Consider the following 25,106-nt stretch of genomic DNA (forward strand, 5'->3'; position numbering starts at 1 on the left):
TGTTTTACTGAATACATTACTATGAAACTTTAATATAATATAGATCGTAATTCAGAATTTGATTTAGAATGTCGTTAAAATTTAAACCGTGTAGTTAATAGTTGGACTTAATGTCTATAAGGGCACTAGATGCCGCTTTTCCAGGTAAACAGCTACGAAGTTTATTTTAGGACCTTATATTTTTTTATAACTAGCGATTCTCTTCAAACAAACAACATAGTTAGTTAGTCAGTTTCTAACTGTTTTTTTTTTAATATTTTAACTTGTGTTTAGTTAATATTTTTTTAATTAGTTTAATTATATTAATAATAAAAAAGCTTCTAGGTGTAGTTACTGAGTAGATTTAATTAAGGCCAGTATTTGGGGTTTACGGTCTAAACGGTTTTAAAATTGATTATATTTATTATAAATTAACGAAAAAAAAATAAATTTAAATGGTGTCAGGAAATACGACTTTGTCTGAAAATATGGCTTCGTGTAACATTTTCGTCGCTTATAACTTGCTCCGGACGTTACCCGAATGTCAACAGTACCTCTGTGCGCTCGAGTCCAGTTTACTGACTATTAAAATGTTACGGTCCGAGCTCATCTTCGTGATTTTCGTATAATAATTAGAAACCACTTTCGCTATTCGAAGTTAGGAATATCACGAAACTACAAGATTTCTAGTTTTAATGGAACATTGTTTTAGTTTTGAATAGCTTTATTCGGTTCCAAATACGCCTTTATGTTAGACTTTTATAAGTTATTTAAAATGTATTGAAACAAGTGAAAATAAATAATTTAGGGTAGTTGTGAATTTGATAAAAGATTTTTGAAATCCGTCATTAATTATAAATTAATTATAAAATGGAATTCTTATTTATTAATGCTTAAGCAAGCGGAGAGGAAGTGTTGATAACAATTTAACCAAAATTAATCTTCTCTATGGTCCAGCGGCTGTGATTCGTCTACGTAGATGATGAACATGCATCTCCGTTTTCACTGGGTGTGGTTTTAGATCGTGCAGGTCATTTGCAGGTCCATTAAGAGAACTGTACGTTCATCACGTTACCAGGAGTAAATTGAGATGCTATCATTCTGCTATATCCATGTCGATGGAGCAAGAAGACCTGGTCTTAAGTTAGGGTAATTCCATATCATATTATAAGTGGAATAATTATCCAAAAATTTGCGTAAGTTCCAAAAAACGGAGCCTGTTTTTTCATATAAAACCTTTAAAAAAAGGCTTTAACTTGTTCAGTCTAAATTTGGTGTATTTGTGTTATAAGGCAACTATCAACCAAACTATTCTTACTGACTAACTGACTGAAGCAAAACCTTGCTTTGTAATACTAATAACCTCAATATCTTGTGCAGCTAGAATAATGTTAAGGAGGTTTTTTCTCTTGCTTTTTTTTTGCAAAATTCTTAAAATCTGAAGAGCACAGGTCCCATTTCTCTGCAACAAAAAGATTGAACTCACTCAATCCTCTTGAAAAAAAAATGAGCTAGTTTTGAAAGAAGTAAGAGTTTTCTGTAGTTTTCCGAAAAACTATCTTGCATGCATGAGTTTTCTTGCATAATTAGGCATTTTTGCATAACATTCCAACGAAGGTCTGTTCATTGTGAATATGTACTTATTGATCATAGTTTACTGCCAAAATTTATAGTCGCTGGGAAAGATTTTGGTCTTGGAAAAAAAACTATATTGCTTAAATCAAAGACAGTTGTTATCTCAGTCAATGTTAACTATTTGTTGTATTGATTGAATAGACATTTCCCATGACAAGTTAGATATTTTATATCATACATAATATTTTGTGAAAGTCGTATTCTTTGTGTAGGCGTTCGCTAGAGGTTCAGCTCTCTTTACCCAAAAAAAATCTATTATTTTAATTGTGAACGTTCACAAATAATATTTTTGTCGTCTCTCGTATAACAGCATTTATAATTTAAGTTATCTTTACATTACTTGTGGCCTTTGATCGCGTATTCTATTACTATCTCGATATAAAGATAAAGGTAAAGATATTTTGGTTGTCGCTAAAAAAACATGAGGTAAATTTGGTGAAAATACACTACTTTAAAGGAAACTGATGAGATTCCTCTATTTGGGTAATGTGTTATTTTATTTTTGGTAATGTTGGCAAATTTAGTATATTAATATTGGAATCTTTTTGGGATCTTTTGGAAGTTCTTTGATTCGTCAATCCCATAGTTTGTCATAACTACCCTCATGCGTGTCAGTAATGGCATATAAAATGTTTATGGGGAATATTCTTTATGGTAGCCGCCGTACTGTCACCATATACTTTGAAATATATAAATCGTGACCTATATTTGACTAGTCACAGTTTTAATGCGAAACGGTTGGAGTGTTGGTGGACTTGTTTTAAATCCTACATACTTGGTATTATCATCTCATTTTCATCTCTGATAGTCGCTGGTAAGTTATATATTTATATATTATATGTTCTGCCGATAACATTCCGTCATATTCGATCATCATATTAATTAATAACAACGGATTACTTATCGTTTTAAATGCGAAAACTTGTGAGAATTTATGGATGTTTGTTGTTCTTGAAAACAGAAACAACTTGACGGATTTTGGATGAAAATTAACAGTAATGTAAGTTAGGCATCAGAATAAGACATAGGCTATATAACCCTCCGGTATTCTTGTCCCCAGGATCAAGGCGTAAACTTGGATTCTGTATGAAATGTTGAATAGACTTAAATATAGAGGATACTTGGTTGCTATATCTATTGTTTTAAATTTTTTTTGTAATATTTCCTCTTAATCATAATTCCGAAGTCAACGCGGTGAAGTCGCAGACAGAAACTTGTATCCTATAGATATACAAAATAAAACAAAACAAAAAAACGTAAGAATAATTAACAATTAATAGCTGCGATTAATTCAATTTGTTAGTAAAGCAATGTTTTAAGTTTCGTAAACTAGTGTTATCAATGTTTTTATCAAACATTAACAGGTTGGCGTTTTACTAACTGCCGTTACAAAACTTGTAGGTTATATCTTATTCCGTATCTTTGGTATTCGATCTAGATGGATATTATACTTTTTTGTGAGCATGAATTTACAAGGAGGGTAGATTATTTTTAATTTTTAAATTTTTTTTTTTTTGACTTATTATGAAATCGTGAACAAGGATACGGGAACGTTAATTTAAGGAAATAAATAATAATTTTTCATTAAATTTTTATGGCTAAAAAGCATATTCTATATCCTGAACTATATGCAATCCGTAATTAATCGACTATAGTTAGTACGCGATAGCTCAGTCAGCGAAATGACTTCGACCATACCGGAGGTCCCGAATTCGAAAAATCATTTAAAATTTTAATATAGTCGATATGAAACAAATTTGTTATGAATATTATTTTGTCCTAGGAAATGCTGTTATTTTTATGATTTCGGTTATTACGGTCTTTTTATATGCTTAATTCTATTTTACGGTCCTCAGATGTGACTGGGGTCCAATAAACTGAGATTCGGCAGTCGTAACTATAATGACTATTTTAACCGACTACGAATATTGAAGACGGCTAGATATTATTTTTCTATGATATTCTTTTGTTTGTATCATAATGTGAATATCGTTTAGAACGTTAGTGTGTGTTCGAACAGCTTAGCTTGTTAAGATCTAATCTCTTCTAAGCTATGTGCTCAATGTATCACAAAATATATTAACAGCCTCCCAAATGATATAACAAAATTTTATCATCTACCTATATTTGTCTATCTCGGCTCTGTTTTATATGCTTCATTCTACAATTTTATGCATACATATATATATATATATATATATATATGTATATATATATATATTTCTCTTTCTTTATACATTTTGTGAATATTCAATAGACCTATAATGAATTCGACGAACGTAACATTTTGGAATTTATTATATTGTTACGGAAAATCCATTTTTTTTAATATCTTAAATATATAATTTTTTTATTATGTTCACTGTGTGTTATTGGATTTCTTTTCAAAGCTTAGTTAAGTCAAGTTATTTGAGCAGGTAGTCTTTTACTGCGAGTACAGCCATTATGTCAGGTAGGCCTTTTTTATTTTGCCCATACCCACAGTCTATTACAACCCAATGCAATAACTACGGAACTCGTTATTGTCTGTGTGTCATAAAAAAACTACTGACATGTAGTTGCATATAATATTTGGTATTGTAAACTACTTAAGTTTAAGAAGAAATCAAATTTTTATATTATTTTTTTAAAGCTATAGTAAGTAGCCTGCAAATTGTAAACGACTTACTGATGTAGGGATTGCAGTGAAATCAAATCTATGTTACTTAAAATTAAATGAGCGTTTTAAAATCCTTTAATTATTATATGTTTTGCTTGATTTATATATATATTTAAAAAAATAATTTTACTATATTAATTATTTGAAATGTTTGTTAAAATTTTAGATTCCGCTTATGTGTATTTATTGACATTTTAAAATGTCATATAATAAAAAGTGAAAGTTGCATAACATTCATAAAGAAAGTGTACCACTTTAAAATGTCAAGACTGTAACAGTTTACTGTAATCTTAATACAAGTTCGAATAGTCAACGTAAATACCTACAGTTTCGAGTTATTCATTCATAAATCTTCGCAAAATGTGATACGTCACTATCTGCGTCAGACGATCCCAAACCCTTAGTAAAGGAACAATAAGTTTCGTTACTCCTAATTTTATTTTGACCTATCATTTTTTGATAAGTTCTATACATACATTAAATATAATTAATATAATAATAATAATAATAATTTTGTTAATATTCTATAAGGTAGGTAAAATGGGAGTTTTTTATAATTCAAACATATATCATTGAAAAAATTAGTTACAAAAGATGAAACCTAAACAAATTATTTTCATAGAGCTGTTTGCGCTTGTAAAAAAAGAAAAAAAATACGAAAATTACCCTCAAAATGATAATCGGCGACATTGTTATCCTTATCAAAAATCTTAAGCGATTTCAATGTACAAATTGAAATCTAAATAGATTTTGTTAATGCCCTTTTAAATTGTTCTAAGAAAATATATTTTTGAATAATTCTGTTAAAGTTATTCATCCAATAAATATCTAAATGACGTTTATTTATAAATAAAACAAGTTAAAACGCGTCTACGTCTATCCAAGAGGCTGAGAGTGTTTTCACAGAGCTATTATGTTTCAGAGTGATCTTTTTAAAGCGCCGAGTCTAAGTCTAATAGTGTCATAATATCTTTCAGGATACACTCGCCTCTAAACGTACATAGTCTTTGTGAACTAAACGTGAAAAATGTAGACCCGGGCCGTGGATGGTACTTGAAATTATAAAAAGAGATGTGCCTTTGTCGATGGTTTTATTATAGATGAAAAGCATTTTCATCGACGCTGCACAAGGATTTTTTTTTCTCGATAATCGAATGTCGCCTTGTGAGTGTTATAATGAGATTGTTTTTGTCTATTTGACTTAATTTTTTAAATAAATCGTAAAAGCGTTTATTGTTATGGCGTGTAAAAAAAATGAATGAAGGTTATTCTGGAACTATGAAAGTATGAACATAAATTATTAATTTCTCCTCACATTTTAATATTGCCATATAACTAAACTCTGGCATTGCAAACAAAACCATAATACAAATTAAGAATAGATCAAGCCCTAACCGATGATAACGCTGACAAATTATATCCTATACTTTCCCGAGATTTCATCTAAATAGAACTAATATTATCTGATGTACCTACTACGCGTTTCTATTATTTTAAACTACATGCCCCCTACTTCCGGTTACTTTGCAGCAACCGTGATCACAAAGACGAGATAAAAACGTCTGTCATTTGGTCTTGTTATTTGTATCTACCTTCCGCTGTCAGTGAATACATTATATAACAACTAATCAGCACCAACCAGCTTAAGATGGTCTCCCTGAACTAAATAAATATTATAAATATAAGTTCTATATCACACAACCAACAATTTGCATCAATTCCAATGAAATACGTGAGGGATGTCGTGTGACCGAGCTTTATGTATTTGTCCAATATATAATGATGCTATATTATGAATACATACATTAATTAATAACAGTTAGTCCAACGGATCCTACGAGGACGTAGCTGATTCGGAATCACGTATTTGCTATCCAAATATAATATGTCGTTGAAGTTTGCGAGATAATTCGGAACATAAATTGTACAATAACTACCAGTCCATAAACTTAAAATTGTCAGCTATCGATATATGATGTATGGACATCACTAACACTTTGTTGAGTTGACAGGAATAAGGTTACGGGGTCGGGCGACATTGTCGGTGGGTTTTTCGTGAAATTTTGCATACATTTAGTAATGAATTATACAATCTTTTGGAAAAGAAAAGAAAGATTAAAATTTTACTATACTAAACCATTCTAAGTCTATAAGTCGTGGTGGTCTGGAGGTTAAGGCCCGCCTCTCATACGTGAGGGCGCGGGTTCGAAACCTGGCAAGTACCAATGTGATATTTCCGAGTCATATGTACTTTCTTAGAATATTTAGACACCACTGACGGAGGGTGAAGGCAAACATCGTGAGGAAACCTGATCTTATAATATCAAATATAAGTTTGAAATCGCCAATTCGCTTCGAGCAAGCGTGGTGATTAATGCTCTAACCTTCTCCATGTGTGGAGAGGCCTTTGCTCAGCAGTGGGCTCCTATAGGCTGATGATGATGATACTATTCTAAGCATTGTGATTTGACAGCGTGTGTTATAAAAAGTGATTTTTTTTTGTGTTATTCCATACCAGTAAATAAAATTGTAATATATATATATATATTTAATGTGGTTACATATACTAAAATAGTATTATTTTGTTTAGATTTTTGCCTATTCAAGATTATGTGCGAAATATCTTAATTGCTTCTGATCGGCTTTTCACTGGCAGATAGATAGTGTAATAAATAAGGTTACTTTTATCTAAGAAATTAGATAATTTTTTTATTAACGTAATAAAAAAATGGATTCCATTAAGAAGTCACGGGTTTGAGTAGTTAAGAATGTACATATGTGTGTAACTCTTTTAACATTCAGATTTTAATTATTTTTACATTTTAAATATGTTGAGCTTTCTCTCGCTACAGAATGTCAAAAACTACTAACAATAAGACTCACCGTAACAACAATTTTAATATCTCTGACAACATTACGTATTTAATGGCGCGGTCTAAGATTAAAATATTAAAGCCTTCACACTGAAGTCTCCTTGTTTTGCATCGCAATTGTATTGAAAACTTTCGTTAAGTATTTTTTTATTTATGTATAATTTTCACAGAAAAATGTAGGGTATAACGTGTGCCTATTTTAGTAAATATATGTACCAACAGTCAGCGCCATCTATCGCCTGTATTACGACATCAATCTACATGCAACTGTTATGTGGTCGTACAGACACAAGGCGTTAAGGAATAGTTATGGTCCATATATTATTATGATTTCGAAATTATATTTTTGAAGTGAAAATTCTAACGCAATTTCCAACAAGGTTGCGTTAAATGTTCAACGCTTCTGGGTAGGGAGAAAAGAAAGAGACGGAGCGAGAGAAAATGAGCGAGTCAGTGATATTATCATATTCATTTCCTGATAATGAAGTTTAATTTTTTCCGCGCGGAGGGTATCCACGCACTATTCGTTCTCACGAACTTAGTCCTCGTAATATCAGTGGGGAATAACAAATATTAAATAAGTGGCGTATAAATTTATATTATAATTTAATGAAACCAGTTGTGTTCTTTGATAAATCCATTCACTGTCCCCTATGAGATGAATACCATGAGGGACACTACCAATAAATTCTCCACCTATTCATCGATGATCGATAGTTTTAATTTATCGACATTTAAGTTATACCTTATCCCTATATTATTGGGTGCGCATAAAGATTTTTTTCTATTCTAAACCGTTTAATTTATACCAATAAATTAACTCTGAAACCAATTCCGGAATCCGTATTGACAAAGTCGCGTGTAAAAGCTAGTATAAAATTGATGTTACCAAAAATAAATGTAAGCTGACACGTCGCCCACCGGAACAGCGTAGTGTTGTACCGTTAATTGCATACGGAACCCAAGAAATATAAACGCGTAGCATCATCTTCTAAGAAGGTGATCGTTAATCTGAATAACTTAAGGCGTGGACACTTCAAAGAGATAAAGTAACGTTGGCTTTGTGAAATACAATTGAGTATTGTTCACGTATTATTTATCTGTGTCAATTGTATGTTATTATTATAAAACTATATATTTTCAGGCTTATATTAAATTGATTATCTATTAAATATATATAACAATAAATATCTGGTTAAGAGTTTAATATTATCTTTTTTATACTTCATGTAAAAAATATTTTTAAACTATTCGCGTGTCACAATATGATATATATATATATAATAAATTAGTTATCGAACAATCGTTTTTCTGCGGACGCTACGTTTCACATATAGCACTTCTCAGAACCGAGCGTGGACGGGCTGTTAAATATTAAACATAAATAATTCTAGGATCAAATTATTAATACAAACATTGTATATTATAGTGAACTAAATGTGTCTCATATATGGAGATTTATTTCCTTTATTTTATTACTAAGTATTGATTGTATTGTACTCGTTGTATAGTGTATGCTATACTATAATTCTTACTATGCGTTCGACTTAGGTTACCAAAGTCAGACGGCGGAGAAGAAAGTTTAATTCAACTTTGATTATCAAAACGATCTGCACGATACTCCCGTTAAATCGTCACAGTACATACGGAGCTTTAAAAGCATGATATATTTGACAATATTTAAGCTTAGATATGTTTAAAAAGATTCGTGGTGGCCTTGAAGGTTAAGGCCCGCCTCTCACACATGAGGGCGCGGGTTCGAGACCTGGCAAGTACCAATGTGATCTTTTCCGAGCCATATGCACTTTCTAAGAGTATTCAGACACCACTGACGGACGGTGAAGGAAAACATCGTGAGGAAACCTGGTCTTATAATATCAAATTATAAGTTTGAAATCGCCAAATGCCTTGAGCGAGCGTGGTGATTAATGCTTTAATCTTCTCCATGTGAGAAGAGGCCTTTGCTCAGCAGTGGGCTCGTAGGCTGATGATGATGATGTTTAATTTGTTGAGTTTCTTTAGTATCCAGTCTTTTCACCAGCTTTCTGACTCCCAAGTAACGGTTCCAATAGAAAACTGTTTGTCTGTCTCCACGTTATGTTATAGCTCGTGTGATTGTTATTTTTAACCCGTTGAAATATTATAAAACTAATATTTTCGGATGTACAACGCGTTTTTATTATTTTAAACTACATACTCCCGACGTTTCGGTTACTTTGCAGCAAACGTTTTAACGGGCAGACGAGATAATATTTTTTTCTTAATTTTTTTTTTTACTTTATTTCATTTAAACGAATACTTGCGAATGTCTTTGATATTATTAATGAAGTATTGGCTGGTACTTTAGGAATTTTGTAAAGTACAATTTTGGCACCGAACCCTTCAAATCTTCCTGACTTGGCCTCATCCGGAGATTATCATTGTTTCTGTATTTCTAACACATAATTTTTTACCACAATACTGTTTTAGTTACTATTCTTTGAAAAATAATGTTTCTTAATCCACTTAGTTTTTCTTAAATTCTGCGTCTATGCTTAACACAAGTTTGAATCACACTCACACGTTTCGTATTGCACACTACCTTACTATGTGAGATAATTTTTGAAAAAAAAAACTATTAACTCTCCGTATGTTTTGTGATGGTGAAGACTTGTGGTGATGAAGATTTTTTCTATGTTGTCGCTTTAACTTACTAAGAGTTTTCTTTTTAATATTATAGTTATTTAATTATATACGTATCTTAAAACAAAATACCCAAATACATTTAGAGAGATCACGTTGCTTTCCCGAGTTACTAACACTATAAAAATACAGTCAAGAAAAATAATGTAGAATATTAAATAAAGGGACTGCTGAGTGAGTTGGTTAAGTTTTTAACCTCTGCGTGGTCTTGTTAGTTCTGCGAGAAGTTTTTAGTTTCATTAATGTATAAATGTCGTTACTTCCCCAATTGCCTATCCCGAAAATGAACGGGGAATTGAAACGAAAGTTCCTCGGGGATTTAGACTTTTATCTTTCCTTGGTGAAAGTTTTATTTTAATGGAATGTTTACTGTTTTATCATATTACTAATGTGAGTGCGGGTTCCGACCAGGGGTCCCGGGATAGTTGAAATACGTACTTAATATTATACTAAAATAATACGACCGAAACTATTGTTATATATAGGAGTGTATGTCTGTTCTTCTGTCAGTAAAACGATGACGTCATGATGCTTGTGTGACGTCAGGGACCTTCTGGTTCACAGCCAAGAGTACGTTCCACTGAGACAGCAGCTTCAGCCGCTATATGATATATATATATATATATATATATAATTGTGTTGCCCCGCAGTTGTTCGTAAAATTTTGTAATATAATTTTTGGATTCGTAATACACTTCATATCTATAACAAAATAAAATTAATCAGTACTACTATAGTGTTGAATCATAAAAAAAGATTTTAGTAAGCTTGTTCCGTCTTCAATGAAATATAATATTGTACGAATAATTTGAAAAAGTAATATAATAATAATATACGGGCTGCAAAAAAAAAATAATAAAAATAATGAGTATGAAAAAAACATCATACAAATTAATATAAACAAAAAGGCGGTCTTATTGCTGCAGCATCTCATCCTTACAACTCTATTTTAATGAGGTGGACATAGAAAAATATTATTTTATATGTGCTTACATACAATAGGAGTATTATATAAAAATATACACATACATAATAGTGACGGATTGGACAAGAATTTGGGAGATTATGTTCCATATATATATATATATATATATATATATATATATATATGTATGTATGAATGGTAGGATAAGGCACTAAGTCACTGAGAAAGGTTACTGCTGAGTTGAAAATGATGGTGTTTGAACATATTTTAAAAGAGAGCAGCGATTGGCTTGTATAGTGTTGTGTGAGGGGAAAATCCACAGCAAAACAGGAAATATTCTTTCAGTTAAAACATTATTTAAATTGAAACAGTTTGACTGCGTCTGCTTTTCCTTCGAATTATAATTTGGGCCTTCAATATAAGGGTGAATGGGATGTCTGTGAGATAGAGCGCTCACCACCTACGACTTCATTTCCTTCACACGACTGGAATGAAAGTCTAGCCAGTCAAGCACTATCCAGTCGAATTAAAAAAAAAGAAGAGTGAGTGAGTTGATTAGTAAAGAGCAAGGTTGTTAGATCTCAAAACTTGACAGTACTCGGATAATCAATGACGATTGATAGGTGTTTACCTGAGTTTGAACTTTATATTTACCCCAAGAGAGGATTGCAAAACGGTGAATGTAGTTATCTCGATCGTCCTCTTCAGGTACGCCTGAATTAAGAGACGAAACCTCTCAGCATTCGATGGATTCACCGTGATTGTGCCGGGTCCATCGTTGCAGGGAGAGGAGCTCCAACAGTGCCTGGGACTTGCGACCCAGGTGTAGGTTAGAGCCCCTATTTATAGCGCGTTACATGCGCACCTCTACGTCGAAGCTCCTGTCTCTAACTTGCATCAAGACGAAAAGTATGATTACATAATGAGATCTAAGACTTTCGCGATAATTCATTTAAATAAAAGTAATATTTTCGGATGTACTACGCAATTTTCATTATTTTAAATTACATACTCCCGAAATTTTGGTTACTTTTGAGAAACCGTGATCACGGGCGGACAAGATTTTTATTAGGATGTAGGTTGTAGGAAAATACACACGGACTCTGTCCCCGTCCATGTAGATAGCTAGGAAACTAATCCATTAGTGATGGATATATTAAGAGAAACTAATAACTTTAAAATGAATATTATTAAAATCATCCCAGAAATTAGGCAGAACCTATTCATTGAGTGGTTTATCGTCACGCCTCCTTTTAACGTGATCAGTAACTTTTATAAGAGACGTGCTGGATATGATATGATATTCAGGGAGAACAGATATGAAAGTGTTACACTGCTGGTGTACCAGGTTTTCCAGAACTTTAAATACGAAAGGCAGAATATAAGAAGTTAATATGTTTGTTGTTACCGATCACATTGTTTTTGCTTTTGTCTGTCTTGTCGTGACCTTTGACCTCTATACAGACCATACACGACCCCGAACATGTTGAATTTCATAGGATAGATCTTCAAATCGTATATTTTACTTTGTTATAAGTTTATTTTTCATATAAAATGTATTATGATAATTACCTGCCCGTTATGTCGTTGTATATTTTTTTTTTCTACTGACGACAGTCAGAGATGTTTTTAAAAATAACAAGATTGTTATTGTTCTAAGAAAAATTTAATATCTCATTTTATCCCGGTCTCTTATTCTATCTTCGAGACCTACATTTCAAGATAAAGATATATTGTTGAAATAATTGAAGGTAATATTTATTTGAGCTGTGGTAGGAGTTTTTTTTAATATTAATAAAAAAATAAAACAGTCCGTTGTATTCTATACTAGCTGTAAATGTGGCTTTGTCTGGAAAAAAATGATTATTGTTTACAGTGACGTAGAATAAAATACTCCTAATTGCATTGCTATCTGCCTGTTAAAGTCCCTTTAAAATCAAACAAGGTTTTTTAGTGATTACGTGCAACAAACAGACAGATAGAGACAAAAATATATATTAATTATATATATATATTAATATGATTTTAGATAAAGGAACTTATTTTAGTTTCACAAACGGATAATACAATTTTATTATATATATATATATATATATATATATATATATATGTATATATGTATATATAATTTCCCGCGCGACAAAATCTCTTTATTACTGAAGTAATTATAAGAAATTCAATCAACAATTCCTCGTCAATAGTAACACAATACTTTTATTTTAGTAACCTTCGCCCTTTGTTGAGGTAACAGGAGAAGGCTCGGGAGTATCAGGTTTAATTGTGAATGCCCGGTGCATAATGATTGAGTAATTTTTTTGCAAGGGCCATTGTTTTAATATAAGTTTAATGAATGTAGTTTATTGGGAACGTATGGGAAAGCTGCAGGCCTTATGACTATTCTAACTCTCTCTCTCTCTCTCTCTCTCTATCTCTCTCTCTCTATATATATATATGTATATATACATTATTATGTATTTTTGCGTGTAACTCATAGAATATGTACATGTATGACTTTAGGGAATTTAATAGTGTTATAATGCTTCGACGTAGATAATCAAAAGTTGATTGAAACCAATCACGTCTTAACACACAATGTTTTATATTTTTACACTTTACTCCAAACTGTCAGTCATATATTGAACGTGTAAAAAACTGATAGTAAAAGATATTTAACGAGATGTTTGTCTGTTTTGACTTAGAATTAAGATATGTGTATTTATATTTTTAATATATTATTTTTGTTGTCTGATATAATTTTATTATTGTCCATGTAGCCCTGGAGCAGACATGTTTTCATATCTATATAAATAAAATATAAAACCATTTTTTAATATACGGGGATATTAATTTTTCTGTTTTTCATTGTTTCAGATAAATACCGCGAATGTTTTATAAAAATATATATGTATGTGTTAGGACTTTAGGGGTTTTTTATTTATTATGTGATATAGTGTTTGTGGTGTAGTCGGCCATTTTGTGATGGGCGCCATTTTGAATATGTTCCGGTTCCGTTTCGAAGTCGGTGGGATGGTTGTTCGTGTGTTGCTGCTCCTATGTTTCGCTGTCTATTCATCGTATGGTGAGTAAATAATAATTGATCTATGTATATAAGATTGTAAATTTACAGCGAATGAAATTATTTTTTTTCATTACGTCGATGTTTATTTTTTTGGTAATATTAAAGTTTATATATATATATATACATAAATGTATAAATAGAAATAGGGTCGTTCTCGAAATTAAATATACTATAAAAGATGTTCCAGTCATAATTTCTTTGAAATACTAGGATACTTGTTACGTTTGTCTTATTTTATATAAGGTTAAAGGTCACAGTGACTGTTTTTTCAAATAACCTGTCTAATTTAATTAAGTCTAATTTTCAATTATATGATCCGCCCGCGACTTTGACCGCTCGTAATAATATTTTTTTATTAGTGAAATTGTTCAAAATGAATCATAATACTTAAATATGTAAGTTGTCTGCTATGAACTTAATTACTTAATTATTATCTATCTGCCAGTGATTATCAAAATCGGTTTAGCCGTTTCAGAGATTAAGCGGAACAAAGAGACAAACGACCGAACATTCTATATATATATATAGACGTTTAGTAAAATCAATTTATGAATGTCCATTTGATGGGATTTTTTTTAAGACTTTTTTTGGATATTTTCACTCAGAACTTCATGTTTTTTCCATATAAATAAAATGTTTGTTGTAAGTAACTACTTATTCATTACTTATATTTTTACAGCTGAATAGATATGTTTGCTTTAAATAGAGTTTTGTTTTGTTAGTTTCAAAAATAGTCTAGAGATTTTTTATCATTGTGTTCGTATATGAAGTATAATGTAGGCTTTCTTTCAGTTGTTTATATAAACGCTCTTTACCCGTAACATCAGTCCAATAATATTAGTCCAGTCACTGAGTTGTATATTTAAAACTGTATGTATGTATGCTATAGCTGTACATCCATACATACGTAATAATAATCAAGGTTAGCTGGATCGATTTCGATGATATTTCATTTTGTAGTCAGTCATAACATAGGAATAGCATGCTGTCCCTGCCAAGAGCCCCGGGGCGTCGATAGCGGATCCCCCGGCACAACATTAATTCAGTTATAACTCTGCCAAAATTTCACAAACCCGCCTAACCGCTGTCTATTGGAACATATTAATTAAGATTACTGTGGTCTACGGATTAAATACGCTGCATCTTGTGTTTGGTTAGCGTTCAACGTGTACGTATAGTCGAATCATCACAGACTATAGCAGGAGTCGCGTGATAGTATATGTATTGTGCATTATTTAATTGTATATAATGTTTTATTATTGAAAACTAATTCATATTATTTTTAATCTGACGTATGTATGTATGTTTGTTACATAGATTAATCATGTTTTATTTATATAAATATAATATTAAAGACAGCTGTACAGTTTAAAGACCTAACACACTTAAATGTTCTATTTTAAATTTTGTCAAGTGTCGAGGCGATGAAAGATGGCGCTGGCTGAGCGAAAGGTGTTAGTTTGTAAAGTATAAAGATGTGTCCATACTGACAGTCAAAGCGCTGCGTTTTTATAATCGCTGCCTTTTGGTTTTGTTATAGAATTGAACAAATTTTTATGAGAAAATTCTCTATGACATGTTTTTATAAGTCACAATTCAATACAATTATTGTTTTTTAAGTAACATAAATTAATCAAAAATAATGTTTTTATATGTACATATAGTTACGTGGTTATTCACAATTATATAAATCTAATTAGGCAACGTCGAGCAAAAGATTTTAATTGTATTTCATACAGCCCGTGTTACTTGTTAGAATTATATGTGAATATGTAGTCTGTGTAGATTATGCTTAAATCACAATCACGAATTCTGTGTGATTATTATATATTACTTTAATACTCGTTTTTTTTCGCGGCTTTTCTTTCAATAATTCTGTTATTGCGACGCTCCTAATGCAATACGTATTTAAAGAATAGGAGAATAGGTATATAATATTATATATATTTATATTTGTAATTTCGTTTATCATCAAATAGTTTCACTAAAACGGATCCAGCCTTTAAGATTTTTTTCTTAATTCAGTCACGGTAAATAGTTATTGATGAAGTGACGTAAAAAATTTAAATTACTACTCTTTTTTCTCTTTAAACTATTCAGTATGAACATTTAAATGATTTACACGTGTTTATACTAATAATTCCGTTTTAATAGCTTGCTATAAAAAGACTAAATGTTTTTTTTTTATTTATAAAATCAGGCTTCGTGTCTATAGTTTAGATTATTTAAATCTAAAAATAATTCATCCTTTTCTACACGCGCGTGTCCGCTGTTTGTGTGAAGATGTTCTTATATTCTATATTCGGTGTTTGAGAAAAAGGCACGTCCCAACTATTAGAGGGAAGTCTCCCTATTTTAACTGCTGGATAGCCTGTTTGACATTTTGGGTTTGTCTTTTTTTTTATTTAGAATTTAAATCGACGCTTTCTTTTCAGAAAGGATTATAACATTCGTTCGAAATCACGAAAGAGGTTGTATATGTTGCATAAATTTTTAATTCTATACGTAATTTAAAAATTAGGTTATTGTGAAAAAAAAAATAATGTGACTTAATATTTATTTCGATTATTTTATACTAGATTTAACTTAAAATTGAACAAAAATATATGAAAGGTGTAAAACAATACGTATACATAATTTTCCCTTCAAATCGCATAAATTTTTAACTAATCCCACCTTAAATCGTCTCTTGCCATATAATATTGTAACTTATAACCATGGCATAAGTCTTAAAATGTCTTAAGTTGTGCTTCGCTTTCAGTTTATGAAAATAACTTTAAAATAAATGTCAGATGTTTGTGACAAAAATGTGTGGAGATGTTGTTGATTATAAATTAATATTACTTGTTGGTTTTTTTTTTTTTCTAAAATTTCGTCCGTAACATTATCCTATCATAAAACTTTTACCACACCTTAACAGCAACCTTTCTTATAATTATATTTCGTAATTTTTTTAACTATATGTCTGGTAGAAATCACTGAATTTTTCATTAAAAAATTTTCTTTTGTATATTTTTATAGTTTATATTATATTACGATTATAAATATATATTAATGCGTGTGTTTAAAATAGTATTCGAAGCTGAAAACTGAAATATTCATGTTATTGGTAGTTCAATGTTATCTATAACTATAAAAATAAAATCAATATTAATATATGAAAACTCTATTTTATAACATTTTCGTCTACAAATACTGTTATTGGAACAATATCAGACATTTTAACATCAAATGAGAAAAAGAATTACTTATAAGTACTACTTAAATAGTGCCTTGTTGATATCAAACAAAGCGAGCAACGTCGCGTGCATTAACTAGTTACAGTTATATCTAGCAACGTTAACTACTCCACCCCATCCTATAACCGATACCCCATCGGTTCATAGCTCAACGTGCTACAAATTTATGACTATCTGGTAATACTCCTTAAACTACCAGTTTGAAGCTAAACAATTTATCACTGTGCACAAATAGCTTAAAATTTTAAGTATATTTGATACAGCTTTCTCATTAGCAACAAGTCCACTGCTAGGTAATATTCTACTTATGTTATAAATAAGCAAGTCAATTTGTACGGATGTCCGTTGCTCTGTTACGGTATAACTACTGAACTGATTGTGATGAAACTCGCCATTAGCGAAGTTTATAAATAAGAATAAAATGGTAAATGTAATTAATTGGAACAAAAAAGTGGCTTCCAAAGGAACACTGTATTTTGTATGAAGCCCCGGGATACAGATTAAATAATATGGCCAGTTGGTTTCCATGTAATATATATATATATATAATTATATGCTTAAAAGTGTTGCCTCTTTTCCGCCATTGATCACAGCTGCTGTTAAGTTAGCAAAAGGTCCGATGAAAAGTAAAATAGTATGATAAATACGCGCAGCATATACCAAAATCATAGTTTCATTATCAATTTCTCTGAATCCAATTTAAGAATCCACGCGGACGAAGTCGCGGGCAAAAACCAGTAGCTTATATGGAATAAACATTTAATATCCCTGGTTATTATCTGTCAAAGCAACTGGTTCTTTTTGGTTGGTACGTTGGTTACGTCGGTACGTTCAGGGCGGAGACTTAGTGAAGGGAGGGAAAGCAATATTTAAAAAGTTTTATTTAAATAATATTCATGTTTAAATTATCTATGTTTCTGTTCATTTAAAACTATTCATTTTTTTTTTACCAACTTTTCTTTGAAGACGTAATTTTTTTTATATATTAAAATAAATTCATTGTTACACTTTAAACTTTACTGTTCCGGTTAAGTGACTATTTTTTATAAAATTTTAATCCGATTCGGTTCAGTGATAGGTGATGTATAATTACGTAGGAAGGTGCAAATGCAGACAAAGTCGCGTTCAATATACTATATCAGGGGCTTAATAGCATCCTTGCTAATTTGAGTCGGGCTCGCTTTTTTTCTCGTCTCGCTGCCATTTTGTATTGTAATGTTGACAGACAGTCCCGCCTAAATTGTTTAATGACCGCAGCCTGAAGTAGTTTGTCTTTGCCAGTACAAATATTTAGAATGCATACCACGGAAAGAATAATGTCCCGGTTGGATTCCTCTGACGTATTCGCGACTAATTCCCGCATACGGGTTCCCCTGTTCGTTTTATAAATATACGATGACATGTAAGGTTTAGACTGTACTTTTTTTTGTTAAATTTATCTTAGCTTTTAACTTAACTAGTCTAACTGACTGACTTGTCGCTGTAAAGGAATCGATACGTCGAGATCATGTAGATATAAAATAATAAAAAACACGTATTAACCGAAAATTTTTTTTTTATTTAATTAAATATACGAGTCTCTGTTTTTTTTTGGTTGTAAGTATGTTTTTTCTTGTCTGTTTTTTTTTTCGTTATAATCATATTAAAAATGTTAACATACATTATTCTTTAATTACTTCTGTATGTTTGTCTCGCCTTTATTTGTTTACTCAGTGACAAAACCGGTTCGATATTAATGATACTTGAATATAATTTCATTTGCTATTCCAACTCGTAATCTATCAGTTAAAAAAGTTTTATCAAGATCATTTTAGTGGTGTCATATGGATTATTTCTCAGAATTTTACTAAATGTATTTATTTTCAAAGATAAACGTGAAAAGTTCTTGAAATGTTTAATTTTCATTAGTCATGTGTGTTTAACACATTGAGTCATGTTTATCGTTTTATTATATCGTTATCATTATCCTTATCATAATACGGTTTTAATACGGTTGCCCTTTTCCCGTTCCCTCCCGTTCCTCTCCCTCTTCCACAATCAAGGTCGCCAAGGCATCCGCAAAATCCCTTATGCTGCAGATGTTCATGAGCGAGGGTGACTACCTTCCATCAGGTAGACCGTTTGCTCGTTAGCCACATTTGATAAAAAAAAAACTCCTCCAAACTACATACGAAGCGTTTGCAGTTTTCATTTAAAATTGATATATGATACTATCAATGAAGGCTTATAAATTAAAGATGGGTTACTTTTCGTTATGTGTTTGACGTTCCAAACTCGTAGTAAGTGTATTTGTTTTTCGAAACGGCGTGATTGTTGAAACTTAAATAAGATTTTGTCTCACCCTCGAGGGCAGAAATTAAATAGTCTCCAATATATTATTTAATAATATCTTCGCGTGTATGAAGTTAAAATTTATAAGGTTTATTACCTGCTGCCCCCGGTTTTATCTGAGTTTTTTCAGATATTTCTCTTCACCTATGTCGAGGGTAGGTTGAATTAAAATTAGTATTTTTTTTATAAGGGATCACAGAAATTCCTAGAATGATAAGTTTAGATATTTATATATAGTCTGAGTAATTCTTATAAAAAAGAGATTGAGATTTTGTTTTTTATTTTAATTGACGTATACCCCTATTAAAATCTCCGCTACTGTATCTATGAGAACAAACAAGCCTCTGCTAATATTTAAATACGCTTCCAAGAATTAAAACGTTAATGTCTATAGGTTTATCGCTCAGGTATTAACACACACACACACACACACACACACAGACATAAATTTTTTTTAATTTAATTACAGCTGTGGCACGTCATCATTAAAAAAATATTCTTATTCTGAGAATGTTAACGTCTCGTACTGAATCATTGCTCTGGCTTGATCTCAATAAGCTATGATTCATCTTGTAAATGACTTCGGTATTGCAAAACGAAATACGTATAAACACACACACACACACACACACACACACACACACACACACGCGCGCACACACACAGACACACATGCATATATAATGATATACTAACCTAAATGTATATAAAAAAAACTCTGTTCCATAACTTAGTCTAATTTATTCTATTAATAGGTATTTAAAGAAATAAAAATTTTTATATATATATATATATATATATATATATATATATGTGTAGTGTATGTGTGACTTGCGTTACTCGTTTCAAAGGAAACCGCTGACTAGATTTTAATGATACGTTAAAATAGAAAGGGCTATTAAAAGTTTTCAAGTTAATTTTAAAAATAATTATAATGAAACACAAATTGTGGGAGACTTTCATGATTTATTCAGTAGTTTTAAGTTGATTATTGACAGACATACATACAATTTAAATATATATATATAGTCCTATTTGCTCTAAAAATATTTTTTTTAGTTTATACCCACTATGTCAAAGTTACTGGGAACAGTTTTCTGGCAAATTTTGATATGCATACGTGACAGAATATTTTAATATATGCTGTTAGTTTTCAATGAATAAATAAATAAATATACATATAGTTTCCAACCTCGAAAACCATCAAGGACAAACAAACACACGAGTATTTAATAGTTAATATTGTCTATTAATATTTCATTGTAACTTCCTTCGTATTGTTAGTAACACATGCCGAACATGTGTGACGGACAAAATGACATTGAGCGGTCGCTTTATTGTTGCTAGTAAAAAAATATTTTCTCATATAAATGTATGTAATGTTTTTTTTATTTATTATTATTCGTATCTTTTTAGAGGAATATGAAGAAATTGATTTATATAAATATATTTCCGGTCTACGTTATTGTTGTTCAAGGCTAGAGTCCTAGGGATCCTTTGAACTTTCCTGAACCTGTATTATTTTTCTCATTAAATTATTTTATGTAGAAATATATATTTTTTAAATTTAAACTAAAAAGCCATGGAGTCGCTTGTATTCATTTTTTTTTCAATGTACTCTTCTTATAAGGAAATCAGAACCCTTCATCTCCTCGGTCGGTGACAGTTTTACAGATCGTAAATAACGATTTGGTAAAACGTGTCATTTTTTTTTTGTTCTGTATAGTGTGGCTCTGTGGGTTAATTTAATTATAATTCGGATACATTTTAATTTAAAATTTTATATTTTATTACTGTTTTCAACTCTTATTTACTTATCACTATGTCATGGGATGAAAATATGTATGTCAGATAAAATGAAAGCAAAATAGTCGGATAACGTCAAGGGGAGCGTTTTCAAATTTTAAACAGATTTAGTCGCCGCGCCGTTAGAGGCTAGCTTAAAAATGAATCACTTAAAAAAGATAAGTCCAAAAATATCATTACTCGTAATTAAATCCTTCCTAAAGATGCATTGTTTTAATCGAACTAGCGATTAGTTTGTTAAGTCAACTTCACTAACCTGTAGTTGGACTTTTATCAATTACTAAACCTACTGAGCGAATATGTATAGAACTTAAAATATATTAATATATTTTGGACACTATTTTATTTTGCCTCCGAATCCAAAAAAGTTCCTTTATAAAATCAAATGAGGAAAGCCTTTATTTTGTATAAGAATTACGATTAAGTTTTTTTTTCTACCATACAAACGATTTTTTACAAAACACTATCTAAATTTAAAAAAAAATGCAAATTAATTTTAAATATTTTTTTTATTAATTAATATAACGGATGTTACGCGTGCAACTTCGACACCAAAAAAAAAAAAATTAATACATACAAAAGCAGTTTCTCAAATTTATTTTTCCCCGGCCTCGATTATGTTATAAATCCTCTATATATGTATTATATTTGGAAATAGTTGAACAGTTACATTGCTAGCGCGCCATATACTTAATGTGGCCATATAATATAAGCAGAGAAGCCTTTGTTAACTGAAAATTTTGGACGGAATCCAAGTTTTTGCTACAGGCGACCGGGTTTGAAGGCATAATGTCTCTTAGTTTTTATCTTACTCATATATATATATATACAATAAAATATCACACAAGTGATTAGGACACCTATATAACCTACCTATATATATCATCTATGAGTGTTTTGGTTCTGAATAAGATATTGGTTTATAATTTAAATGTCACTAAAAATCCATCTACAACCATCTCTATATCTTTATCCAACAATCGTCTATGCTTCATTATGTGAGATTTAAATTAAATTGAGTTCAGTAGTAATAGGTAATATTATAGAAACATTGAAAAACTTTGTAGTAGGTAAAAAGTGAACATCTGTGTTAGGTGAATATTATTGAAAAATTATAATCAATACCCTCTTCATCATGAGGCACATTAGGATAAAAAAATAACTCTGAAAACAATATATATATATATATTTATATATATGGTAATCTTTATTAATAATATATAAACGATCGAAATAAATACATTTTTATGTAATATTTTAAATTTTTTATATTATATATGTATTTGGTAATTAATTATAAATTAATTTGTTACGGTAATATTATCAGGACAAATTAAATTTAACATTTATTTTATTTATCGACTGGTTTGGATCATTTATTTGAATAAACTAACTTTAGGTGAATAAATCTAATTTGGTTAAAACTGTGGTTCAATTTAACTTCAATATAAAAACAATTAAATAATTATTTAGAGCTTTGAAAGTTCCATCCTCTGTGCTTTTCACTGATCCTCACCGGACGTGTTAAACTAGTTACCTCACGCGGCTTCGCTTTGTGACACGTTTCGTCTTAAAAGCTTTATGTACATAGAGACCATAATGGTATATAGATAATATCTGTTTGCGATATCTGCGATTTATTTTATTTAATTTATAAATTTAACGTATAAAATTATATTAATTTCATTATAATATCAACCACGTATTGTTTCGAGTGTTTAACAAACACATCTGTATGGTAACTCACAAAATTTTAATATTAGTTTCTTACGTTACACATTTGAGTTGATTTCGCAAGAAAGGAAAAATATTTAATGATATTTATGGATGTACCTACTACGCGTTTTTAAGTATTTTAAACTACATACTACCGACGTTTCGGTTACTTTGCAGCAGCCGTGATCGCGGGCGGACGTTATCAAAAAACGCGTAGTGAATCCGAAAATACGATTTTTATTTAAAATATATATATATATATTTTGTATTCACAGAAACTTCTGCAATAATTTTCATTCACATTCTTTATTTATATTGTCGAATTAACATATATCGATAAAACTTTTTCTGTTAGATAGTTAAAATTACGGAAAAAGTCTCCAGTATAACAATTAAGTACCTATTACCGTGAAATAGAGCTGAGATCTCAGTATATTTCTTTTATTCCTATGACGTTAAACAGTTTTAATACTAGGTTCGTATGATACATATTTTCTTATATACAGACATATTTATACACATATATATATATATATATATATATATATGGATGGTTTGTCATTCTGTTTACAAAATCGATCCATCCTCAGTTGTCACGCGGGACCCCATTTGATGTCAATCTTACTTTTAATAAAAAATATACTAAATATATCTTTAATTTCGTCTCAACCTCCTTTGTACTGTCCGATCGGAAGATGCTGGAGGGATCGGAAGAATGGTGAGGTTGATTTGGGATTATTTTTTCATTCTTATGTAATTGCCGAAGAAGGGTTATCTTAAAGCGTTTTTATTTGTACGTAGGTTGGTCATTGAAATATTTTAGTTGCAACTATTCGAGGGATTTTCCATAACATTGTTTTTTTTAGGTTAGTTTTTTTTATTTGAGAAGTTTGTAATCTCTCAAGTGCTGATTAAAATTTGTGTTGTACAATATAATTAAGTCGTGGTGGCCTAGAGGTTAAAGGCGGGCCTCTCGTGCACAAGGGTGCGGGTTCGAAACCTGGCAAGTACCAATGTGATATTTCCGAGTTATATGTACTTTCTAAGAGCATTTAGGCACCACTGACGGACGGTGAAGGAGAACATCGTGAGAAAACCTGGACGTATAATGTCAAATTATAAGTTTGAAATCGCCAATCCGCCTCGAACAAGCGTGGTGATTAATGCTCTAACCTTCTCTGTGTGAGACGGAGCTTTTGCTCAGCAGTGGGCTGCTATAGGCTGATGGTGAATATAATATAAATTGCATATCCTGGGACGGTATAAAATATTAACTTAATAATATTGTTGTCTTAATATACAAAAATTCTTGAGCAAATCATCATACATTTTATTTAATTATATGTTCACTTTATTTCCAAAATCTCCCAAAGAAAAAGAAATTGCTATGTTTCAAAAAGCTAAAAAATAATGTTTAATAGATATTATGTGGGTATGTGTTAATTATCTTAAATCGATCAATAATTTAATAATTCATAACGATCTACATAAAAATGTATCTTTGAAGTTATTTGAAAGGTTAAACCGAATACGATGTAACTTTCAAACATAATAAACTCATCGCAGTGATTAAATCGGACACATTTGTCAGATGAGTGTGGAAGTCGTTAGCTCAGAGCTCTTTGTTCTATTTTAGTGCCGACGAAATTCCAGTATGAACCGATCGATAAGTTTCCAGAGACCGCTGAAGTTCTTTCATTATATCACTTAGTTAAATTTGTTTTGTAGATATCATAATAAGCATGTATGTATATGCTCTTGGGCGGTCACGCCCGTGTTGAATTAGACCCGTCACATATATATATATATATATATATATATATATTTACTATCAACTGTAGTAAAAAAAAATCTGAAAATTTCACATATCTGTTTTAAAATTGACTGATATGAAACCTATTTTTTTTTTCCAAAATTATTTGATACAAAAATCGTTATAGTCGGAAGCAATAATAAAAATAGTTATGAACCGCAGTCTTCTGTAAAGTATCAATCATACTATAAGTATTAATCAAATATATTCAGTAGTTATCTCGTGAAAGAGGATCAAACATACATCCATACAAACATATTAGCAGGATATAATTTTAAGTAACGCCTGCTCATGTTCATCAAATCATTCGACTGTAAATATACGAAACATTTTTTCATTCCTTTCATTCCTATATTCACAAACAGAATA

At 30.7% G+C, this 25,106-nt stretch overlaps 1 protein-coding gene across 2 annotated transcripts in view; it reads left to right on the forward strand.

The window, feature by feature from the left end:
* The window catches only part of LOC116776565 (uncharacterized), a 103,386-nt gene that overhangs the window by 6,872 nt on the left and 71,408 nt on the right, over positions 1-25,106 (forward strand). For both annotated transcript variants that reach the window (XM_061525607.1, XM_061525608.1), the window contains exon 2: positions 13,625-13,832. In XM_061525607.1, the coding sequence (XP_061381591.1) occupies positions 13,733-13,832 (100 nt within the window). In that variant the 5' untranslated portion in view covers positions 13,625-13,732. The remainder of the gene's footprint in view (positions 1-13,624; positions 13,833-25,106) is intronic.

Source organism: Danaus plexippus, chromosome 30 (assembly GCF_018135715.1).
Source record: "Danaus plexippus chromosome 30, MEX_DaPlex, whole genome shotgun sequence".
NCBI classification, from domain to species: Eukaryota; Metazoa; Arthropoda; class Insecta; order Lepidoptera; family Nymphalidae; genus Danaus; species Danaus plexippus.